At 46.7% G+C, this 13620-nt stretch overlaps 1 protein-coding gene across 5 annotated transcripts in view; it reads right to left on the bottom strand.

Annotated features, from left to right (window-relative positions):
• Positions 1 to 13073, bottom strand: part of LOC118231574 (lysine-specific demethylase 4C-like) — a 133016-nt gene extending 119943 nt beyond the window's left edge. For all 5 annotated transcript variants that reach the window (XM_035425503.1, XM_035425505.1, XM_035425504.1 and 2 more), the window contains exons 1-5: positions 12942 to 13073; positions 9037 to 9200; positions 8099 to 8274; positions 7337 to 7451; positions 6231 to 6424 (exon numbers count right to left, since the gene is read on the bottom strand). In XM_035425503.1, the coding sequence (XP_035281394.1) occupies positions 6231 to 6424; positions 7337 to 7451; positions 8099 to 8274; positions 9037 to 9180 (629 nt within the window). In that variant the 5' untranslated portion in view covers positions 9181 to 9200; positions 12942 to 13073. The remainder of the gene's footprint in view (positions 1 to 6230; positions 6425 to 7336; positions 7452 to 8098; positions 8275 to 9036; positions 9201 to 12941) is intronic.
• Between the last annotated feature and the right edge of the window lie 547 nt (positions 13074 to 13620).

Genomic DNA, 13620 nt, shown 5'->3' with positions numbered 1-13620 from the left:
TTAAACGCTTCAAACGGTGAATTAAACATTTTTCTCAAAGTCTCGCCGGAATAAAGTCGACGCCACAGCTGCTAATCACGAGGCGGTTGGTTACCTGCATTTAAAAAAAAAATCATCCCTCTCTCTAATCCTTGTGTTTTATTTGGGTGGGGCAGCAACACACCTTTTCTGAAACGGCATTAACCTACCAGTGGAAAATGGCGGAATAACTGACCGACCCGTTCTCGAAGGAAATGGTTTTCACCGTGCCGAGAGGAACCCTTTCGATTCAAATTTTCGGCGAGAGGCGACACCGCAATTAATCCGATAGCCGTGCCGACAGTTCAGCCAAACATCGTCTCACAAGAGGAAAATAAAATAATAAAACAGTGCTTTTGCTTGACATTATTTTTAAATAGGAGCTTGCTTAGCTTGATGTAGCATGCACGACCCCCATTTCTTACACCTGTGATTAGAATAATTTCCTTCCACAACGGCAAATTAGAGATGCAATTATTAGTGGTGCAAATGTGCCATAGTGTTTGGGGGACAGCAGACAAAATGTTGGGGTTAAGATGCAACACAAGGCTGCCCTCTAGCGGTGGGAGGGTACGACAACAAAAACAACAACAGCCAAAAATAGTATGCTGGCCCATACAATAAGTACAGAGATAGATAAATTGTTTGAGCGAACCAAACTTCTTCTTAGGAGCACCTTACATTGGAGATTTCACAGGAGCACACAAACGCCTAGAAAAGCTGGCAAAGCTTACTGTGCGTCAGCACTAACAACACATGGGAAAATCTCCAAGCAGGGGCAGGCAGTACAACTAGCATTGAAGAAAAAACAAACAACTCACTCACTTGTCCAACCAATCGGTATTCATGCTTAAAACACACAGTGGTGAACAGTGAACGGCGGCTCAACATGTTCGCGGTCTTGTTTGGAGCTCTTGTGAGGACCTGGTTCCTAGTGTTTGTCAGGACCGCACAGCTATTGGGAGCAGTGTGGAGTGGGAGGAGAGCGGAGTGATTGGGAGCAGAGTGGAGTGGGAGGAATCCTGTGCTCCAGATATATAAATACTGCTCTGCAGGTCCACAGCATCAAAGAGAGAGAGAGAGAGAGAGAGACAGAGAGAGAGAGAGTGAGAGAGAGAGAGTGTGTGTGTGTGTTTGTGTGTGTACGTGTGTTTGCGTACGTAGGTGTGAGTGTGTGCAAATGAGACAGAGCATGCGAGAGACAGAGGTACAGAGAAAAAAGCAGGGAAACAGAGAGAAAGACAGAGAGATTATAAGAATAGGAGAGGGAAGGAAACAATGGCAGAGGAGAAACAAGTAAGAAGAGCGAGCCACAGGTGGAGAGGAGGAGTGAAGGAAGGAGTGAGCGGGGGATGAAAAGAGCAGTGGGAGATGGAGGGGGAGGGAGGAGAGCCGGTGGGGGCAGAGAGAGCGAGGGCCTCTCTCTGACAGAACAGCCCGGCCACATGATGGGCTCTAATGAGGGGTGGCCAGCTGCAGAGGAGGAGCTGCCTGACAGCCAGACAGACAGACAGCCTGACGGGGGCAGACACACGGACAGGTGGGGGGAGGGGGGGGTCGCATGACACACGGGGGGAAGGGGTGGGGGGGGGGGAGTGCATGACACGCGGGGGGAAGGGGTGGGGGGTGGGGGGGGTGAGTGTATGACACACGGGGGTGGGGGGTGGCAGCAGGATGGGAGCGGGCAGGGTACCCAACGCCACGGCAAGCAGGTAAAAATAGGACGCCCCCACAATGAATCATCTCCAGGTTCCATTTGTGCGTCACCCAGAACCCCCGCACACCGCCGCGGGGATCAAATAAAACCCCCCCCCCCCCCGAGTTCCGCTCGCCTGCCTCCGGAAGACGTCCCGACGAGACGGGGCGAACGCGGACGGGCGCTTTCATCGCCGGGACGCAACGGAAGCCGTCGCACCCCTTCGGCGTCGCCGCGGGAACACGCCGCATCAAGGAAAGCCGCGCGTGAAGAACGTTCCGGAAGCCTCGATGCTCAACAACGTTAAAAAAAAAGAGAAAGGCGAAAGCCTCTCCCCTCCCTCCCTCTCTCGTCCTCCCCCGCGGCGGCTGGGCGCCTGCGGATGGCGGGAAATCCGGCCAGCCGCGCCAAAGCCGCCAAAGCATCCGAGCCCTTTTTTATTTCCTCACAGAGGTTTTCGTCCGAGTGTGAAAGGAAACAAAAAAGATTAGCGGGGACCCGAGGAGGAGGAGGAAGACGAGGGAAAGGGAGAATTCCGCCATTTCCGCCAACTTGAGCGCCGAGCCGCGGTCCGACAGGGCCGCCGCGGACAGAGCGGCGCGGGGATCGATATCCTATCTGTGCATATAAACGCAGCGTCTGAGCGCTAATTATACATGATTAGCTGCACGGGCCGAGGCTGAGAGAGGCCGCAGCCGTTATAACGGAAATAAATAACGGGAGAGAGAGGCCGCAGCCGTTATAACGGAAATAAATAACGGGAGAGAGATCGCTCGGATCGGGGGGCCGGCTCGATCCAAGCAGAGAGCCACTTATCCGGAGACGGAATTTATTTCGCTGTGACTAATATATTTAACCTGGATATGGATTCTTTGATAGTTCTGGGCGGATGGGTGCACCCCACCTCGGCGAGAAATTGGTGTGTTCCCCCCGCCACCGTGGGCGGGAGAGAAATGAGGACCTCTGCTGCCCCCTGGAGACCAAAACGGGGAACAGCAGCTTTATGTTTTTTCTGTCCGCGGTGTGGCCGCACTGAACTTCAGGAGGCGAAGCCAGCTCAAAGAAAAAAATATATAATAATATAAATAAAAGATAAATAAACAGAGTCTGTTGGTAATCCTCTTGCGGCCAGCTAAAATATCAGCAAAGGAAGCGCAGCAGTGCTGATTAAATCCCTTCCCCGCCCGTGTCAGATGTGGACGACCTCACAAAGGTTAAGGGATTCGGGCTTTCTTTTGCAACGAGGTGCCGACACCTCCCACCTTTTTCCGCGTTAACCCAATTACTCTTATCGCCGCGGAAAGTCACAGTGATTCACGGTGGTCTCCGCCACCTGATCAGATAGTCCCGGCAATATCTAAAAATAAGCCGCGCCCTCAATCTAGCTTTTGTTCCTCAGCGCAGGTATTAAACGTGGGCTTAGAGCTCGCCCAGAATCACATTAATACACCTGCAGCTTAGCGCCAGGTTATCTTTACAGAGGGCTCCTAAAGCCGCTGAAAACGCGTTCGCTTCCCCGCTTCCCCGCCCCCCCACCCCCCCCCCCGCCCTCCCGTAGCGTCTTACGGCGGCGTTTCTGAGGGAATTTGGCGCTTATCTGCGACGGGGCGTCCGGCCCGGAGAGGCTTCCGCTCTGAATCGGGGGGCTTAAGCTCCGCCTCCTTACGGGAGACTTCCTGGATGGGATCAAACGCGCGGCTCGAGGATGCCTTTATGTGCGCGCTCACAGTGGTTTAGCGCTGATTTACTCAGTATTAAAGGTTAAACCATACAACAAGTGGCTCCTTTTCATATTAAACTCTGTTACGGATTCCCTGGTATAACTCCAATTTGCACGCACAATTAATAACTTTACTATCAAGCAATAGAGATTTAATGAAGCAAAATAACTTTTAAAACCTTATTTTAGTTGAATAAGGAAACATAACCATAGATATCTGGGTTCACAAAGTCAGTATTCACTCAGTTAGTATTCACTCAGGTACGGTTTACACAGATAAGTTCACTCAGGTAGGGTCCACACAGGTAGGCTCACACAGGTGGTGTTCCTGCAGGTCATGTTCTCACAGGCAGCGTTCACACAGGTAGTGCTCACACAGGTAGTGTTCACACAGGTAGTGTTCCTGCAGGTCATGTTCTCACAGGTAGTGTTCACACAGGTAGTGTTCCTGCAGGTCATGTTCTCACAGGTAGTGCTCACACAGGTAGTGTTCACACAGGTAGTGTTCCTGCAGGTCATGTTCTCACAGGTAGTGTTCACACAGGTAGTGTTCCTGCAAGTCATGTTCTCACAGGTAGTGTTCACACAGGTAGTGTTCCTGCAGGTCATGTTCTCACAGGTAGTGTTCACACAGGTAGTGCTCACACAGGTAGTATTCACACAGGTGGTGTTCCTGCAGGTCATGTTCTCACAGATAGTGTTCACACAGGTAGTGTTCACACAGGTAGTGTTCCTGCAGCTCATGTTCTCACAGGTAGTGTTCACACAGGTAGTGCTCACACAGGTAGTGTTCACACAGGTGGTGTTCCTGCAGGTCATGTTCTCACAGGTAGTGTTCACACAGGTAGGCTCACACAGGTAGTGTTCCTGCAGGTCATGTTCTCACAGGTAGTGTTCACACAGGTAGGCTCACACAGGTAGTGTTCACACAGATGGTGTTCCTGCAGGTCATGTTCTCACAGGTAGTGTTCACACAGGTAGGCTCACACAGGTAGTGTTCCTGCAGGTCATGTTCACACAGGTAGTGTTCCTGCAGGTCATGTTCTCACAGGTGGTGTTCCTGCAGGTCATGTTCTCACAGGTGGTGTTCCTGCAGGTCATGTTCTCACAGGTAGTGTTCCTGCAGGTCATGTTCTCACAGGTAGTGTTCCTGCAGGTCATGTTCTCACAGGTAGTGTTCCTGCAGGTCATGTTCACACAGGTAGTGTTCCTGCAGGTCATGTTCTCACAGGTAGTGTTCCTGCAGGTCATGTTCTCACAGGTAGTGTTCCTGCAGGTCATGTTCTCACAGGCAGTGTTCACACAGGTGGTGTTCCTGCAGGTCATGTTCACACAGGTAGTGTTCCTGCAGGTCATGTTCTCACAGGTAGTGTTCCTGCAGGTCATGTTCTCACAGGTAGTGTTCCTGCAGGTCATGTTCTCACAGGCAGTGTTCACACAGGTAGTGTTCACACAGGTAGGCTCACACAGGTAGTGCTCACACAGGTAGGCTCACACAGGTAGTGTTCCTGCAGGTCATGTTCTCACAGGCAGTGTTCACACAGGTAGGCTCACACAGGTAGTGTTCCTGCAGGTAGTGTTCTCACAGGTAGTGTTCCTGCAGGTCATGTTCTCACAGGCAGTGTTCACACAGGTAGGCTCACACAGGTAGTGTTTCTGCAGGTCATGTTCTCACAGGCAGTGTTCACACAGGTAGGCTCACACAGGTAGTGTTCCTGCAGGTAGTGTTCTCACAGGTAGTGTTCCTGCAGGTCATGTTCTCACAGGCAGTGTTCACACAGGTAGGCTCACACAGGTAGTGTTCCTGCAGGTCATGTTCTCACAGGTAGTGTTCCTGAAGCTCTCTAAGGTGCAGCATCGCTCTGTTATATTTCTCTCTCTCATTCTTCTGCTAATGGCTGCAGGCAGCTCAGCTCAGACGAGGGGGGGGAGGAGAACGTGTTTATTTTCACCGTCACCTTCAGGACGGGCGGGAGGGGCGGGAGGGGCGCCCCCCTGGGAGCAAACCGTCTGCGGCTCCCGCCCGCACCTCACCCCGTCCTGACAGCCGGGGGCGCGGGGGGGGGGACCTCGCGCCGCCCATAAATTACCCAGCATCCCCGAGTCACCGCTTCATCAGGGGACCTTTCGCTGTCGAGTGTTTAGTCACTTAATTAGCTGTAGGATTAGACCATCTGTTGACCAATACCAACATCATTTGCTTCGTCTCCTTCCTATTCAGGTAGGACAATTACAGGTTCCAACGCAAAGCTGAGCTGTCACTTAAAAGAGAGGATTATCAGTGACTATAAAGTACGTTTGGGGGGGAGGTGGGGAGGGGGGTGAGAGGGCCAAGTTTTTCAGAAGTACACAAAACTTCACCAAGAAATGAAATGAGACAGACTGTCAGAATGTTCTGAAAATGGCTAAGACAGCACAGCGAGCCCTCAAATGAGTAAACAGGAACAGAAGTGAGGTTCTGTTTCCTTTTGTGGTGCAACAACAATCTATGAGCATGCAGGGGTTGTGTAGGGGAAAACCGTAGTGCGAATTACTGAGCACCTTTCAACTTCCTCCCACCGATCCAAACTGAGGTTAATTACTCATTATCGCGGCGTTCGTACGCAAAGAAAATCAGCCTCGGTCAGAAATCAAAGCTGAAGTCGACGTGTCCGAAAACGGTAGAGGTGAGGGAGACGTTTAAAAATTTTACCGCCACCGTTTCGCCAAACTTGTACCATTTCAGAAATAAACGCAACCAAACGCAGAGGCTGATTTTGTTTCACCTGATGAAAGAGGAGGGGAACGGGGTCTCACCAGGACTTGGGCTCTCCGAAGTGGAGGTAGTTGATGCTGTAGAGGTCCATGTCCTCGGTGTGCCAGGAGAAGCTGGTCTTCCACATCCCGAAGTACAGGTACGGGGTGTTGACCCCCTGGATGGACACGCCGCAGTCTTCCTCGATGACGTCCAGGATGGAGTTCAGGTGGCCGATGTTCCACTCCTCTATCCCCTGAGAGAGAGACACATCAGGGAGTTCAGAACAGCACTGATACGATTACAGGCCATTTCTACACCATGCACAACTTCACTTCATTAGCTCGAGTGACATCACATCAGATTATTGAGGCCCATTTCCTCCAGGAACGATAACCATAACTATAACAATAACAGTATATATAACAACTATAACAATAAAGTGCGAACGATCATCTACAGAAGAGAACTTTTTGCCGTCATACACAACTGGCAATCAACACAGATTCCTGTGGGTAAAGGCAGTTCAGAATAGTGACTGGTCAGACGTGTTTGTATCATTTGTAATGTTAGAAGTTTTATTTCAACTCTAATTACTGTAAAAAAAAACTTTCCTGGATATGTAAAGCAGGTAGTGACATCTCACTATAGTACAAGTCAGCTGCTGACTTAAAATAGGCTTTCCTTTTCAGGTCCTCACAAGGACTGAGCATGCTGGGAAGGGCACAGGATTGAAAACCAGGACATTTTGGTAACATTCCCTTTTGACTTTATAAAGGAATGTTGCTGTAGATATCAGTGTAAAACAAGCCATGCGATATTCCAAAGGCAGTGCCAGAAGGCGACAGATTTTACCCAGTGACTTCACTGGTAGGGGAGCAAAGCCATGCCCAGAATCTGCTCCACATTTCCTTAATGTTCACATTATGCTTCCATAGAACCTGCATTAAAACCTGTGTGTACCATGGAATCAAAGGTAACACAGAATAATAGGGCACTTAACACAGAAGCTGCGTGCAGGGTGTGATGCACCACTAAACACTGAAAACACACACACACACACACACACACACACACAGCCCACACGCACGCACGCACACACACACACACACACACACAGGCCGGTAGGAGGGACCGCGGTCCTGATGACTAATGCTGTGCGTCTGACCTCATCGTACAAGCTGCCATTCACATCTGCTCCGTAGATAGGGGACACGAAGGTCAGGTTTTTCCAGTACTTTCTCTCCAGGTCTTCATAATTGAGGTACCGGGGGGTGCAGTACCTGCGAGCGTTAGAGCACACGAGAATAAGGGAAGATTCTCAGTCAGGAAACATCACAGCCGAGTTCTGATTCATGAGGGGGCTGACAAGCAGTTATGCAGAATTAACTGTGTGTGTGTGTGTGTGTGTGTGTGTGTGTGTGTGTGTTTGTGTGTACCTGGGTACGTGTGTTTGTGTGCGTGTGTATGTGTGCATATGTGTGTGTGTGTGTGTGTGTGTGCGTGTGCCTGGGTACATGTGTGTGTGAGTGTGTATGTGCATGCGTGTGTGTATGTGTGTGTGTGTGTGTAGTTGTGTGTGTATGTGTGCATGTCTCTGTGTGTATGTATGTGTGCATGTGTGTGTGTGTGTGTGTGCATGTACGTGAAAATATGTGTGAATATGTTTGTGTATGAGTGTATAAGTGTGTGTAGGTGTGTGTGTGTGTGTGTATATTGATGCGTATGTGTGTGTGTGTATATGTGTGCATGTGTGTATGCGTATACGTGTGTATGTATGTGTGTATATGTATATGTGTGTATATGTACGTGTGTATGTGTGTATATGTATGTGTATGTGTGTATATGTGTGTATGTGTGTATATGTGTATATGTGTATATGTATGTGTGTACATGTGTGTATATGTATCTGAGAGTACAGGGCGCTCACTGGTCGCTGTTGGCCAGCCTGCGGAACTCCTGCACGCTCAGCGGTTTCTTCTGGATGTTGTACTGGGTGAAGAGGCCCGACTGCCCCGCCACCATCTGCTGGATGGGCGCGTTGATCACCAGCTCGTCGATGTCGTCATAGCTACGCCTCGGCCGCCAGCCCTTGGGCGGGATGACCTGGGGGGGAGGAGAGAGGACATCAAACCCAAAACCAAACCCAAACCCAGATCACTTCCAGTCCAGTCCAGCTCCACACTACACAACCCTTAAACTCAGGTGAAAACTTCCAGAAAGTTGCTTTTCCATTTCTTCATTGCTAATTTAACATTTACGCTGGGATAGGCTCCAGCAACCCCCGTGAGCCTGCCCAGGATAAGCAGGTATAGATAATGAATGGATGGAAAATTCAACATTTATCTCCACTTGAAATTACCAAAGACTGTTGTGTGAGAGGGAAAGAGAGACAAAGAGACAGGGACAGAGAGAGGGAGGGGGAGAGAGAGAGCAGACAGGGAGAGAGAGAGGGAGAGAGAGAGCAGACAGAGAGAGGGAGGGAGAGAGAGAGAGCAGACAGAGAGAGGGAGGGAGAGAGAGAGAGCAGACAGAGAGAGGGAGGGGGAGAGAGAGAGCAGACAGAGAGAGGGAGGGGGAGAGAGAGAGCAGACAGAGAGAGGGAGGGAAAGAGAGAGAGCAGACAGAGAGAGGGGGAGGGGGAGAGAGAGAGCAGACAGAGAGAGAGAGACAGAGAGACAGGGGAGAGAGAGAGAGAGAGAGAGACAGAGAGAGAGAGAGCAGACGGGGGGGAGAGAGAGAGCAGACAGAGAGAGGGAGGGGGAGAGAGAGAGCAGACAGAGAGAGGGAGGGGGAGAGAGAGAGCAGACAGAGAGAGGGAGGGAGAGAGAGAGAGCAGACAGAGAGAGGGGAGGAGCAGACCCGTACCTTGGCGAGCCCGGCCCTGTGAGCCCCCTGGGACTCCATGTACACCAGGTACTGGTTGAAGTCTCTGAACTCCTCCATGGTGGGCCGAAAGGTCATGATCTTGCAGGAGGGATTGGCAGGGCTGGCCGCCTCTGCTTCCGCCATCGTGGCTCCGTACCGGGCCCCTGTAGGGACAGGAAGCTCAGTACTCGGGCCCCTGTATTTGCGCTATATGTACGCTGTGTGTGCACTATGTGTGCGCTGTATGTGTGTGGCTGTGCTCTGTGTGTGTGCGTTATGTGTGAGCTGTGTGTACGTTCACTGTGTGTGACAGGGGACTCTACAAAAATAATAACAACTTTTTTTTGTTTTTCAAAAGAAATGAATTTATATAATGACGGACAACAGTGTAGTGTTTCCAAATGGCCACTAGGTGTCAGGCAAGCATCACAATATAGTCAATACACATAGGCGGCGTAGAAATTTAATTTACAGCAATAATTATGTAATAATACTAGCAGTATTTATTGTACTATTAATGTGCTAGTATTATTACATCATTATTGATGTATTATTCTTCATCATATTCTTCTGCAATAATAATAATAATAAACCTGTGCCTGATTTATCCTATGTACCCAAAGCTTGCCAACTAACTTGTTAACCCTGACAATAATGGTCATAAGTTTAGACTGGTAAGGGTTTAAGATGCTATAATTCTCTAACTTCTTCAGCAGGCAACAGCCTGAGGCAAACACACTAAACCAACTAACTGACAGTAAAGCAACCAACTTTACATTCAAGTTTACATTTACCTTATTATAAAAAGAGCATGTCTATTGAAAAAATAAAATGACAAATATGTGATTATAATGCTCTTAATTGAACATTCTAACGCTGATGTCACAATCACTACTGGTAACTGAAAGCCATGGAGTTGTACAATACTGACTTAGAATTTTTTTGGGGGGGAAAAAAAAAAAACATTCCCAAAAAACCGACTCAGTGTGATGCAGTGCAAGACTGGACTGATGACAGATGCAGTGACATCACACGAGGGGACAACAGAGGCACTCAAAGACCTCATCAGCGCTGCATTTCACCCGCTCAGCCCCGCCCATCTCGTCACAGCTGTAGTCATACTGCACAGCACCATGGGAGATTTCCAAGGCCATATTCTTATAATGGGTGTTTGCTCGGTAACATGAATCATACAATCCCAAAGCAGAAACTACATATAAACCATATGATCCCAAATTCCAAAACCAACCAGAAAAGTTTAGACTACACTAAACTTTTCTCTGTGCTCTATTTGTAACCTTATTATTATTATTATTATTATTATTATTATTATTATTATTATTATTATTATTATTATTATTATTATTATAGTCTAATTTTGGCTATGCTATAACTACAAATGCAGCACTGCTGTTCTCAGAATACTATGCAGAATATAAGTGATTGTACAACTTCTATTATCATGTAAAATATAGCCTAAGGCTATGAGAAAAGGCAGATACTCATTCCACTGAGCGATCACACCACACAGATCTTTTCTGCTGGTTTTCTTCCCTGTAGTTTCATTCACACCAAGAGCTTTCTAACTGCCAGGAGCTGCAGTTTAATTGTTTGCTATGACAAGTACGACGCCTTAGTGCAAATCTGTTTAGCTTTGATTTTCTTGTTTGCCATAAATCAGAAGTGAAGCTGAAATGTTTTTCTTTTTCATTCTAGCAAAAGAAACATTGTTAAAAACTCTGCCACTATGTCACAATGTTTTTATGACAGCAAATTATACTGTCAAATCAACCCGTATGATTAGCAAAATACAGGCTCAAGAAATGTCAAACAATTTCAAACAATTGTTGCCTACCCTGTGCTTGAAATAGATTCATACTTAAAAATGTTTTCAATTTCTCAAAAAAAGAGAATGCCTTGACAACAAAATAGCAACAATACCTTTAATATATGCAAAGAAATGTTAAATCTCTCAATTGCTACAAGTAACAACTAAAGTATTTCATAAATATATAAATATGGGGTCTGGTCTGTTTATGGTAAGAAGTTCACTTATTCTCACTCATCTCATGCTTCATGCTTTAGAAATGTGATTGCCTTTGTGTGTGTGTGTGTGTGTGTGTGTGTGTGTCTGTGTGCGTGTGCGTGTGCGTGTGCGTGTGCGTGTGTGTGTGTGTGTGTGTCTTGAGTTGAGTTGGAGTTTTTCCTCAGTGGTTTAACTAACACCAACCACTTCCTTCTAAGGAATTAGTTTCTTTTTCATGTAACTTAACTTGTCTTGTGTTTGTATATAATGACAGAAAAACACATATTTTGAAAAAATATTTTATATTTACTGGAGCAAATAAGCCGTGTATAATGAAAAGTACAAATAACGTTAAAATAAAACTAAGTCCGCAAATACTTGTTTCAGCTGTGCTAGCCTGACTGGTTGTTTTGATATGACAGGACTCCACATGAAAATGTTGAGGTTAGTCACAACCACGTCATAGACTCCGCCCAACAAAGAACGTGTCCCGTGCAAAGTTTTCCTGCGCGTTCAACAAATGTTGAAAAGGCATTGATAGGCAAGGGTGGAGTTATCTGTGGTCTCTTATAAAACGTTTGTGGGCCTTATTCTGTTCGTATCCTTTGCGTTTTAATGTATTTTATGGAGTCAGTTGCGGAAGTACGTTTCCCCTTTACTGCTGCGACCACGGCCGCAAACGAAACATACATGTACATACAATGATATAGCCCCACTCTAAATCCGGTCATATTTGCATAATATTTTGGTAACGTTTGAGACGCTTGCATTATATATATATTGCAACATATTGAATTTCATCAGGTATTTTTTCCAAAAAGATAGGACATGCTAATATATCGATTTTCACCTGGACCCATGGAAATGCAATAGAAAATGTTCACATTTTCGAATGCGAAAAAACTCGAATTACCAAATATTCAGATGCAGGTAGCTAGGCCAAATCATTTCTATCATTGTTCCAAAATACAGCACATTAAGCGAGATAGCTGACCATTGTGAACCGTTTCCTTCATAACACATATCATAATAATTTAGGAGAATATATGGCCGGTCTCCCTAACGTTATTGTTTTGCTTTATTTTAACGTAAACTGGCTATCCAACACCACAATGTTAGCTCGAGGCTGTGCAGATGGGAGACTCAAAATTGCAAGTCACAAAAATGTCCAACCGACGATACATCGAATTAACAATTATACACACCGGGTTTCCCGAATATCCAACATGTTATTGCATTATTACCCTTTGAAGTTAGCATTTCTGTTATGTACTGATGATGACAGTGACAGTGACACTGTAATCAGTAACGTTATCCCTCATGCACGGTCAACACCACGAATCAACTTGGCTAGCTATCTGTCACTTCAGCAGCAACTGCTAGCATGCTAGCTGTGTTTTTTTTTTTTTTTGTTGCTAAACGAGACACCTCCTCTAGATACACGCAGACACACAATAGCCACAAAATAGGCTAAGTCCTAAACTACAAGGCACAGGCTAAAGAGATAACGTAGCTGCAAACCAAGTTAACCTAGTTAGCAGATGTTATCTTTAGACAATTCTTATAGCTAGCCCACTACATCTACAACAGGCCCTCCGTATTCATTTCCAGCTGAGAGTGAATCAAAACTGCTTATCCCTCTGGGGTGACATGATATTGTGTAGCCAGCTAACTAGCCTGGCTAGGCTACCATGTTCAAAATGTCATCACAATAAGCGACCCTAGCCAGCTTAGTGTTAGCTGCATAGCTAAACAATTCTGCATGCTAGCCAGTTAGCTAACGTTATATTAATCTCTGGTTGCAGTAAAAACGATTCTCACCAGCTGTCATTCTGGATATGACGTGCTGTCGGGCATGGCACGTTAAAATTATTCTTACCTGCGTGTAATGTCGTTGTATGAATTTATTGTTGTCTGTGTGTAGTTAAAAGTCCTCCAGTTTCTGACAGCTTGGTTCTTTTTCACTCCTCCCACAACGAATGAACAAATGCCCCCATGAACAGACTCTCCGCGACTGTTGCAGCATCTTTGACACTCCCCCTAGCGGCACCAGCTAACCAGAACGCCAGGATTATTTGAACTGTGGTAAATTTCATTTAGGGCTCGTATTCATAAAGCATCTGAGAGTTGGAGCGCTGTTTTTGGTTTTTTCTGCTGTCTGGTACTGATGTACACTCATGGTTCTGTCCCAATATTAACAGCTATTTGCGCATAGCAGATAGAGAAGTGAATGTCACCCATGTACTCTGCATTTACAGTTATTGCAGAATCTGACACTTCAGGGTACGATGGAACCACCCAGGACAAGAGAGATGTACATACATGCTAGGTCGTTTTATTTCTAGGCACCAACCTGGCTAAATACTGCTTCGAAAAACCATTTAAAAAATATCTGGAGCTAAATATGTATTTTCTAAAATACAATTATGTATTAATTTAGCTCAATTAAACCTATATGTTCATAGTCAATTTTGCGCGTCGTGACTAAATTAGCCATAGCACGATTTGAGCTGTGAGTGGCGCTGTTGTGACATTGTGTGTGAGCCTTCCGTAAGGCT

The sequence above is a fragment of the Anguilla anguilla genome, chromosome 7, assembly GCF_013347855.1.
Source record: "Anguilla anguilla isolate fAngAng1 chromosome 7, fAngAng1.pri, whole genome shotgun sequence".
Classification (NCBI taxonomy): domain Eukaryota; kingdom Metazoa; phylum Chordata; class Actinopteri; order Anguilliformes; family Anguillidae; genus Anguilla; species Anguilla anguilla.
Note: the sequence above shows the minus strand (reverse complement) of the source record. Positions and strands in the feature narration are given on the sequence as shown.